Here is an 11,063-nt window from a genome sequence, read left to right on the forward strand (position 1 = left end):
TAGGGATGCTGAAGGCAAAGGAGGAAAAGACTTTCCTCAAAGCCGTTCATGTATCCACTCAGCAACTATTCCTTGAATGAGCACTACAGGAGAGTACAGGAGTGTGTTGGTGGGGGTCCTTGGAAGGAAGGCTAATATTCAGCCTGCACATACTGGCATGGCTGTTCTAATTTTTTTTATGGCCAGTCCCCATTCTGATGGGATGAAGCATTCTGTCCTGATCCACTGGTTCCGGTGCTGGGTACATACTGATGGTTATATATTCCAAATAACAACCTTGCCTGGAACAGTGTTTTTTTTTTTTTTTTTTGGAAGCCTATTTTTTTCTCTTAAGAAAATGCAGTTTTAAATAAAACTCTCTCTCTTTCATCATTAGTATCTCTAAATTAGATGAAAGCTGTAGACCTATTAATTATAACAAGATGACATGATGCTGTTAGAAAGTAGTAGTTTGGGTGTAGGTACAGTGTGACTCAAAAGGGTTAGAAGGTTATGGGTGCTTCAGTGTCCAGCCCATGAATAGCTGGCTGCTCATAATAAGAGCCTTGATGACACCTTGGTTAACCCCATAACAGGGAGGGTCCACTGGTCCCTGAACCAGGGTAATTTGAAACCACTGGAACAATGCAAGTGTCCCTGCTACCATGACACATGTCAACCTTTATAATACTGCCTGGACTGGCCACCTCTTCTCCTGCCTCCTGAACTTGGGTTGCCGCCTTCCTCCTTGAGAACGTAGGAGACATTCTCACAGCTTGCTTTTCTCCCATCTAGTGGATCTTAGAAGGAAAAGAACTTACTCACCTGTTCTTAGTTCTACTTTTGGAACTAGAACATCAGACTTTAACCAGTTTGATGCAACACCTAAGCTTCCATGTATCAAATATCCACTGGGCATCAGATATTGAGAAGGTAATTTACCTATGAGTCCATTTAGCTCTCACCCCAGTCCAGTGAGGCAGGTGGGCATTATTGCTCCCAGGTCACAGGTGAGTTGGAGGGATGACCCAGGATGCAAATCTAGGCCTGCTGCTCCATGGCACCCTGAGGTGCCAGATCTTAGAGGTGTTATCTCTGCCCTCAAGGAGATTACAGTCAGTTGTGGAAATGAGCCACACTTATACAGCTACAAGGCGTAACAAAGCATAGCAGTGTTTGTCAAACTTGAGCTCTTAGTTTAACAGGAAAAAAATTGTTAGGAACCTCCAATGTTGATTGACATTTATAAATTATTAACTACTACAGGTGTAAAACTTGCATGAACTCATTGTGCTGTTAATATTTTGGTGCATTTACTTATACACACATATTTGAATCCTTTTATAGATTTGTATTATGCTTTTATCATTTCTCATACACCAACCTTTTCCTATGTCGATAACAAAATTTTAAAAATTGATATGTTTTCATCTTTGCACTAATATATGGGATTTCACCATGTAGTCAATCACTCCCCTAAACTTGGGCATTTAGGTCATTCCTGATTTGTGCCATTATAAAGCACATTGTAACATGCATTTTTGTATGTCAACATTGAGCTGCCTTTCTGATTGTTTCTTGGAGTTAATACTCAGGAGTGGAATTACGGGGTCACAGGGCACTAGGAAGGTTCCACTAATATGTTCAGTTCTGGGATTGAAGGATCACTTTGGGGCCCAAGAAGTGTCAAGGAGAAAATGGCATTTGAACCAGAATTTCCAGGGTGGGCAGGATCTCTGCCAGGGCTGTGAAGGCGTTCCGGGTGGGTGGCAATGCACATGGACTCAGGAAGGAGGGTGCAAGGTGCCTGGGGGAACGGCCAGCATTCTGATTTACCTAGCTCTGTCTTTCAACCTTTTAATGTATTGAGTGCACTTTGAATGCTAGGATTTTGGGCAGACAGTGAAGGAATTAAAATGTTTAAAACATCAAACAACTCAGCGATAAGGCCAAGACAGTCACCACTGGAGTGTAATGTTCTCTAAATGCCCCAAAGCGTTGCCATGATCACACCATTTCTTGCTCCTCTCGATTCTGTGTTGATCTTAGAATAGAACTGTTTGCTGACCTCACCATGGACTCATATATTAACAGGACAGTGTTCTTACATGTTCTAGAAGACACGCTGACTGTCCTTGGTGTCACATGAGCCACACTGGGTTGCTACTGTCACTCATTACTTGACCATCTGAGCTCCATGTTCCTCTAGACAGCACCCCCCTACCCACTACTGGTGGAGTAGCACTGTGGTTCAAAGAAGTTAAGAAGTGTGCAGCAAAGGAAGCCCTCAACAAAATGAAAGGGCAACTTACTGAATGGGAGAAAATATTTGCAAATCATAGATCTGATAAGGGGTTAATATCCCAAATATATAAGGAACTCCTACAACAATAGAAACAAGAACAATCCAATTATAAAACAGGTAGAGGATTGAATAGATATCTTCCCAAAGAAGACATACAGATTGCCAACAGGTACATGAAAAGATGCTCAACATCTCAGTATCACTAGCCATCAGGGAAATGCAAGTCAAAACTACAATGAGATATCACCTCGCACCTGTTAGGATGGCTACTATGAAAAAGACATAACAAGTGTTGGTGAGGATGTGGAGAAATCCTCACCAGGGAAAGGGAACCCTGGACCACTGATGGTGGGAATGTAAATTGGTGCAGATACTTTGGAAAGCAGTATGGAGGTTCCTCAAAAAACTAAAAATAGAACTACCATATGATCCAGCAATTCCACTTCAGGGTGTTTATCCAAAGAAAACAAAAACATTAACTCAGAAAGGTATCTGCATGCCCATGTTGACTGCAGCATTATTCACAATAGCCAAGATATGGAAACAATCTAAATATTCATTGATGAATGAACAAATAAAATGTGGTATATATAAACAATGGAATATTATTCAGCTGTAAAAAAAAAAGAGTGAAATCTTGCCCTTGTGACAACATGGATGGACCTTGAGGGCATTATGCTAAGTGAAATAAGCCAGAGAAAGACAAATACTGTATGATCTCACTTATATGTGGAATCTGAAAAACAAACAAAAACTCCCAACAGTTCATAGGCACAGAGAACAGACTGGTCTGCCAGAAGTGAGTGGGAGTAGGCAAAATAATTGAAGGAAGTCAAAAGGTACAAACTTCCAGTTATAAAATAAATAAGTCATGAACATGTAATGTCAGGATGGTGTATATAGTTAATAATACTGTATTGCATATTTGAAAGTTGCTGAGAGTAGATCTTAAAAGCTCTCATGACAAGAAAAATATTCTTAACTGTGTATAGTGTTGGATGTTAACTAGACTTATTGTGGTGATCATTGTGCAACATATACAAATATTGAATCATTATGTTCTACACCTGAAATTAATATAATGTTAATATAATGTTGTATGCCAATGATCCCTCAGTAAAAACCCAAATGAATTAAAAGATTAAGGTGATATTTCCAGACTCCCCTCAGAAAAGTTAAGGAGAGAACCCAGACTGTCTGGGTTCAAATCCCGGCTCTACCACTTACTAGTTGTGTGGCCTTGGGCAAGTTACTGAACCTCTTTATGCCTCAGTTTCTTCAACTGCAAAATTGGGCTAATAATGTTATCCACATTTACAGGGTTATCTTGAGGACGCAATGAGTTAATATGTATAAAGCACTTAAAACAATGTATGCGTAGAATAAACACTTTAAATAAGTGCTTATTACCTTCATTTTGGCCCAGTGATTGAGATTTTGCAGTGCATTTATAAAGGGTTTATGGCCAAGTGATTTGCCCCACCATTCCACCCCCCCGAGACCCAGAGGACGAGAAATTGCCTCCTTCCCAACTTGGCCCACATCTACAACAAACAGGTATGTGTCAAAGGTGAAATGTGTTTATTTGGGTTCATCACAGAAGTTGAATAGAGTCTCCTGACATTTCTCCATATAAAATATAACAGTGGTTACAGGTATAAATAAAAAATTCCTCTCACTATTCTAGTTTATAATGCACAGTCCTTTGGTTGATTATAGATAAGTATATGAAGTCAAGATGCAGAAATGTTCAAGTTCAGTTTCAGCAATTTCTAAAGCACTGAATTACAGAACTAGGACGCATTAAAAAAAAAAAAGAGGATTTTTAAATGGAACCAGCCACCTTGAAAAATATTGTGAAAAAACATAGTTAAAACTTCTAATACTTCAAAAGATAACAAGATAAAAATGTTGCTTGTTGGCCTAACTTCGTCCTAGACCCTCTGGGAACTGATGGGCCTCAGTGAAGGAATGTAGCATGCCCCTGGAATGTAGTCTCCAACCCAAACAAAATCACTCTTGGTTTTGGTCTGTGAACAAAGACAGGATTCCCTCATTGCTGGATAACTCTATAGAGAAGAAGCCTTGCTTCCATCATGCATTTGGCCTCACGATCTTCATTGACAAATAGTTCTGAAAAAGAAACAGAAATAGGTTAAAAAATTATATATGTGTATATATAATTATAAATATATATATATATAATTATAATTATAAAATATATATAAAATTTGGGGATTCTCATTGGCACTGTTTAGGACCAGATGAGTCTTGCTGGGGGCTCCCCTGTGCATTGCAAGATATTTAGTAGCATCCCTGGCCTCTACGCACTAGATTGTAGCATCCCCAGTCGTGAGAACCAGAATGTCTCCAGACAATGCCAGATGTCCTCCCAGGGGGGCAAAACTGCCCCTAGTTGAGAACCACTGGTTTAAATCAATAGACTCTAAATCAGGAAAAAGAAATAACTATGAGGAGTTTTTTCAAATGGTCAAGACATACTGGACTACCTACAACGAGGAAATAGCGTGCATGTACTCATGATTAACAAGCTGTAAGTATTGGTGGGGGAAACGAAGACATCAAATCCCTGCGAGTGTGGTTGTATGACTAAGCTACTAAACACCACATAATCGATACTACTAATATGACCTGACGTGAGAGTCTCTGAACGCCTGGACTATCCCTTCTCCACTCAGCAAACTGAGCGTAAACGCCCCCTCCTCGGTGAAACCGTCCTCAGCGGTGCAGTCCTGCAGTCGTTTGTTCGTATCCTAGAACAGCTTGCCTCATAGGAATTTAATTGTTTGTACATAGTAATTTGCTTGTCCCAGGATATGAACTGCTTGTGGACAGAAATTATGCCTTGGTTCATCTCTACATCCCAATTCCTGACCTGCCAGAGATGCTCAACAAATCCCCTGAACGGAGGAATGAAAGTACTACTTCTAGGCACACTGACAAGCCTCCCATTTGGACTTGCCTTTATGACTGGGGAGATTAAGGGAGACTTGAGGGGGAGGTTATGAAATGTGGGCCTTAAAGAATGAGGGAGGTTTGGCTAGACAAAACACAGGCAAGGGAACAGCACTGGCAAGGGGGTCCTGGCAAGTGAGGGCAGTACTTGCTTGGGGAGGCCAACTTTTGAGTTTGGGTGGAGTTCAAGGCCTGTGGAGGCCTAGAACAAGCCCAGATTTGGGGATCTGTGAGTGCCAGGTTAAGGAGTTAGGACACAGGATGGTTTGGAACAAGAAAATCTGAAGGCAGGAAGCTCTGCCGGCAATGCTGGCGGTCGTTCAGACACACGCTGATAAAGGCCTCAGGGATTTCCCCTAGAATTCCTGAAACCAAAGTTTTTTCTCCAGACCATGAAGTTCTGCCCATAATGCATGAAACCCCGAGAATGTGATCCTCATCACAGGACACATTAAATTTTCCCAACACCACAACCGCTACATAGGTCCTTTTACTGGACAGCAACAGAGGCAAGTGCCAAGTGGGGTGTAGGACCATGATTCCCACAAAAGGAGCCAAGACAAGGCCAAGGACTCTCACCGGCAAGGAGTAGAGGAGCACAGCCAGGAAGAGCAGCAGGATGAGCAGGATGAGCAGGCCGATGATCACCCACTTGAATCGGCGCCACACGATGAACCGCATGGTCTTACATGGGTTGGTGAACCAGAGGAAGGAGGTTTCCGGGCGGCTGCATTGCAAAGAAACGGTTTTACCTACTGAGCTTGGGAGGGACAGAGCCTTTACACCTCAGAGCGTGACCCAGTTTAAAGAATAAGGAATAACATTTATAGTGTCAAGAAAAGATATCATTCCCCTCAGGTGGCTGAGAAAGATTCTTTAACCTTTTATGGCCTCCTGAGATACTGAAGACACACTGGACTCCGGTTTCACGGGAAGGAGAATGGTTCCAGTGAAGCCAGATCACTAACCTCTCCATCCCCCATCCCCACTACTCAGTACAGAATCAAGACAAGGCTAATCCATTCCATTAAGCCAGCTGGAAGGGGGGCTTTCAGACTGCAGGTGTTTGGAAGTCAGAACAAAGCGGGCCTCTCACTTTGGTGGGTCTAGCTTGGGGTTCATGTTGGGTTCATCTCGTCCCTTCCCAGCTGGCCTCTCGTCGGCCTCCTTCTCGTTGAGGACTTCCAACGTCATCTCCACTTTTCCCTGCAGTAAAGTAGAACAGATTAAACACATGACATCACGTTTCACAAATATTTTCACTTCGACCCAAGGAGTATTCCCCAAGCAATGATTTTTATTCTTGTAAAACAATCCTTAGATTGCCTTCAATTTTCCCCAGGAGATTTCATCACATTTCCTCTTCCATGTGTTTCTGAACCAACGCCATGTGGGAAACTGAGAGGACAAATTGCTTTCCCTCCTCCCTGCTTTTCAGTCTCTGGATCCCCATTATTCCAACTTTCTCACATCTGTCTCCTTGCCTGCTCATGCACCTCCCTTTGTAACTTTGCTTGGACCCAGATTAACCTGAATACTGCTCATAACAACAGCTAACACTGAGCATTAAGTGGGGGCTCCAAGAGCACCTCCATGCTTCATGCCCACCATGGTATCCCCACTGTGTGGAACAGCGTGGGTACTTAGTGGGCACTTGATGTACACAAGCTAGAGGAATGAATGAATGAGTGAATGAATGAATGCTGCCTCCCTGCACTGGGCACTGCTTAAGCCACCTTATCTTGTGTAATGCTTGGGGCAACCCTATATATAAATCAGGTAGGATACTCATGTGCACATGAAGACACTGACGCTGTAAGAGGTCTAGAAACTTGCCCACTTCTAGAACCAGGCTAAACCTAGGTTGTAACACTTTCTAGAACCCTGGAGCCCACGAGGTCACCAACGATTTGAGAACTCCCAACTCTGACAGTCATTTAGGTGGTGGAGCACAGATGCCTCCTGTCGAAGAGTCAGACAAGGGTGGGTGTCTGATGGCAAGGTGGGGCTTCTCCAAACCTGTTCCTAGAATCTATAAAATGGAGATAATGTCTACTTCGTGGGGTTGTCAGCAGAACTAAATGAGATTAGGTGCAAACTAATCTGTAGTGGCAGGAAGCTGCTAAATGGTTTCCTGGGCCAGGGTAGGGGGAACGAGGGACTGCAGTGGGCACAAGGAAACTTCTGGGGTCACAGGAATGTTCTGGATCTTGATTATGGTGGTGGTTTCATGAGCATATACATCTGAGAACTTACCAAATCGTGCACTTTAAGTGGGTGCAGTTTATTTTATGCAAATGATCCCTCAAAGTCTTTTGAAAAAACAAGATGATGAATGTAAGGCATTTTGTAAATTGCCTGGTTCCTAATCAGTGGTGTAAAATGTTAACTATTATTAATAATATATAATGAATGAGGTAGTCTGTTGTGACAGGGCATGGTAACTCACACTTTGGCTTCTACATCAAAATAGATCTTGAGTTCTCCACTGGTGCTTGTAATGTCTAGCCTTCAAGGTCCATGGAAGTCAGCACTCCCTGCTGCCCTCCTCTTAAAAAAAATTTTTTTTTTTTATGAGAACAGCTCAAATTTGAAGTTCCTTGTTCTATACTGAATTGTACTAGAAGCTCATATGAATTAGCATTCTTGGTGAAGGAGGGTCCTACAGAAATACAGTGCAACCACATAGGCTCCCAGTTTGACAATTCCAATCCCCCCACCTTCCACTCAACCCCCAACATATGCTCATGGCATCTGCCACCTTCTCTTAAAATCCCAGGTACAAACCGTTTCCATAACTTAAAAGTACCACCAGTTTAACCTTCCTTATCTTCTCTGGAGCAAATCTACTCATAGAGGGCAAAACCTAAATGATAAAAGGGATAAATGACCCCCAAGCAGGAAATACTCATACAGCCATCACACGGGCGCCATCTTTATCTGCATAGCACGGCCACCATCCTTTCATGGACTTCTGTTCAAAGAGAGAGGCTGTTTTCACTTTAAGGGGGTTCATGGCTTTCAGGTCTGGAATCATGTCCAAATTGCATTTCTCTGATGATTTTGCTGGAATGATGGTGTGATGCAAATCAAGTTCCAGGAAACCTAGCCAAGGAAACATTAAACCCAAATAAATTTCAAGTGGATCCATCGTTGTTCACAAGGGAACAGAATGTTGTCAGAAGAGGGGTAGACCATGATTTTCAACAGGTGATAGGTGAGTTAGAGAAATGGACCCTGGTAGATAGTTAAAATTATTCGCAGATCAGATGGAAAGGGGCAGAAGAAATATCTGTCCACTGTTCTGCATCTCACAGAGAACTACCTGTTTTATTTCTCAAAGACAGGAGCATAAACCAAGTTCTTCTGCAAGCTCAGAAGAATTAAACATCTAAAGGCAAAATTTCCACTGAACTTGGACTTGGAATTTGCTTATACTGAACTTCCCTGAATACAGTTATTTGGCTTTGGGTAAAGACACCTGGTACTTGGAACATGGGAAGCTGCATGGGATAGTCAGGTTCAAGTATCTCCTAGTGTAACCTCAGAAACAAGAGCTTGAGAAGGAACAATGAATTCTCAACAGAAAATTCTCACAAGGAAGTAGGAAACCCAGCTCAGGGTGCCTGGAGACACACATTTATTCTTCCTCAATGTAAGGCATTAACTCTATAGTAGCACTTTAACTGACTGCCTTTTGGGGTTTGGGAACTCCTCTGAGCCCTCTCCTGATTGATATGGTTATGATTTTTAAGTGACAAGATGAAGGATTTCAGAAAACAAACAAATAAGGAATCAATATAAATATTATAACTGGGAAAACAAAAGCTAACATTAAGATACAAGATGGATTTAAATGACATATTAGACAAATTAGAGGAGGCAATGGTTGAACTGAACTGTATGTCAAAAAAAAATCCAGAATGAAGCACAAAAAGAAAAGAATGAAACAATATATCAAAAAAGACTTCCTTTTTCAACGCTGACAGGTTAAAGACCTTGGAAATCTTCACTCCTGTCCTTACAAGAATGAAGTGTTAAACAAACCAAAAGTCAATTACTTTTTTTGAACCATAAAAAAACTGAAGTTGCAAAGGCAAATCACCACCCTTAAATCTGGAAGAGACAGGCAAATTCAGAGAGTCATAGGCGAGATTTGATTACATGGAGCAGAAGCCACTGGAACTACAAACAAGTAGACACACTAATATGGTCATTTTGATAAGTTGCTGGATGTAGAATTTGTTATCAAGTCCTCACAGTGAAGATCCAGAATGACCTTCTTGTTGCTGTGGCAAGGACACCGTAAAAATAAACATTGCAAAATATACCCAGAACATTCTCTATTAAAAAGGCCCTCTCTCCAGAGGAAAAGACTTTATTAGAACTTCACTCCAGCTGGGGGAAGGAATTACCCCATACCGCAGCCCTTTTCCAGCATTCTTTTCTCTAAGGGACAGTGGGGTGGGAAGCCATAGCACAGGAGAGACACATGTGAAATGAAAGTCACAGCCCAGAGACACAGGTCCTCTGGAAGACAGATTGAATCACAAGATTATAGACTGCTTCTCCAACCCAACACCTTAACACCACACCAACAGGGCTCCAATATAACAGCCGTAGATTGCAGCTGAAAGAGATGCAAGAAGCAGACCTTGCAATTCTTGCAAGGAATTCTTGGGAAGAACAAAATCAACAGAGGAGATGGAAGCCCCTGGCAGCTTCGGCTCCAGCAAACATTTGGCACAGCTCAGCTCCTAGTTGGACTCACATAAATCCTCACACTAAAGGTATGTTTATATCAGGTACTATGACTCCATATAACATTTCTGGCTTAAAGGAAAAAAAGTTACAAGGTGTGCTAAAAGGCAAGAAGAAATTCAAACTGAAGGAACAAAGCAGTCATCAGAGGCAGACTGGATACGCCACAGCCTGGGGCCCAGTCTGGGAGGAGCCACTACATTTTTATGAGTTTTACCTCCAGGAACTCTAACAGATCCTCACAGTGAAGATACAAGGGAAAAACCCTCATATTTCAGGCAAGGGGAGGGAAATAAAACCATGTTGAAATATGCCCTGAATGATCTTTATAACAAAAGCCTACTCTCCAAAGGAAAAGACTTCTGAAGACACATCAAACCTGGAGGAAGGACTGTTGCCCACCTCCAAACACTCGAGCCTTTCTTTCTTACCTAAGGGGAGGAAGCAAGTTGAGAAGCACTTGTGAAGGTTACAGCTCAAGGACGGAGACCCTAAAACACTAAGATTTAATCATAAAATTATAAAAATGCTTCCCTTCTCCAATGCTTTACCACCACACGGAAATGTCTCCGGGATAATTGTGGATTGCTGCTGCAAGGGTTGCAAGAGTCCTGTCGGGTCAGGTCTGTGGATTCCTGGGACAAGGGCTGGTCTCCAACAGTAGCAGCAGAGAGCAGCAGGGAGGTTGTGGCAGAGTCGCCATAAACTGCTGGCCTCAGACACTGCCCGTCAGCTTCTGATGGTTCCACAGCCCACAAGGCTTTCTGGAGCTAATGCCGGCTTTTATTTTGTCTCTCCTTTTTATGATAACTGCAACCGTTTGCCTACTAGCCATTTTGAAATACAGTCATTCTCTTTCATTGTTGTCGACTATTTTATTGAAATTCCGAGGGGAAACCCTGCACCATTCTTTATGCTTTATAAGTGAGCATAATACTACTGTGGACAGGAGATGTTGCCTGCCTTTCCAGGGAATAAGAAATGTTTTCTATCACCCCAGTGCTACAAGGATCAGGCCATAGGCCACTGCAGCTGCCCACCT

The 11,063-nt window shown here is 42.3% G+C and overlaps 1 protein-coding gene across 4 annotated transcripts in view; it reads right to left on the bottom strand.

The window, feature by feature from the left end:
* Positions 1-3,842: 3,842 nt before the first annotated feature.
* Positions 3,843-11,063, bottom strand: part of MYOF (myoferlin) — a 148,149-nt gene continuing 140,928 nt past the window's right edge. For all 4 annotated transcript variants that reach the window (XM_031461393.2, XM_031461392.2, XM_010974292.3 and 1 more), the window contains 4 exons: positions 8,175-8,365; positions 6,357-6,466; positions 5,840-5,987; positions 3,843-4,417 (listed from right to left, as the gene is read on the bottom strand). In XM_031461393.2, coding sequence (XP_031317253.2) covers positions 4,379-4,417; positions 5,840-5,987; positions 6,357-6,466; positions 8,175-8,365 — 488 coding nt within the window. In that variant the 3' untranslated portion in view covers positions 3,843-4,378. The remainder of the gene's footprint in view (positions 4,418-5,839; positions 5,988-6,356; positions 6,467-8,174; positions 8,366-11,063) is intronic.

The sequence above is a fragment of the Camelus dromedarius genome, chromosome 8, assembly GCF_036321535.1.
Source record: "Camelus dromedarius isolate mCamDro1 chromosome 8, mCamDro1.pat, whole genome shotgun sequence".
NCBI classification, from domain to species: domain Eukaryota; kingdom Metazoa; phylum Chordata; class Mammalia; order Artiodactyla; family Camelidae; genus Camelus; species Camelus dromedarius.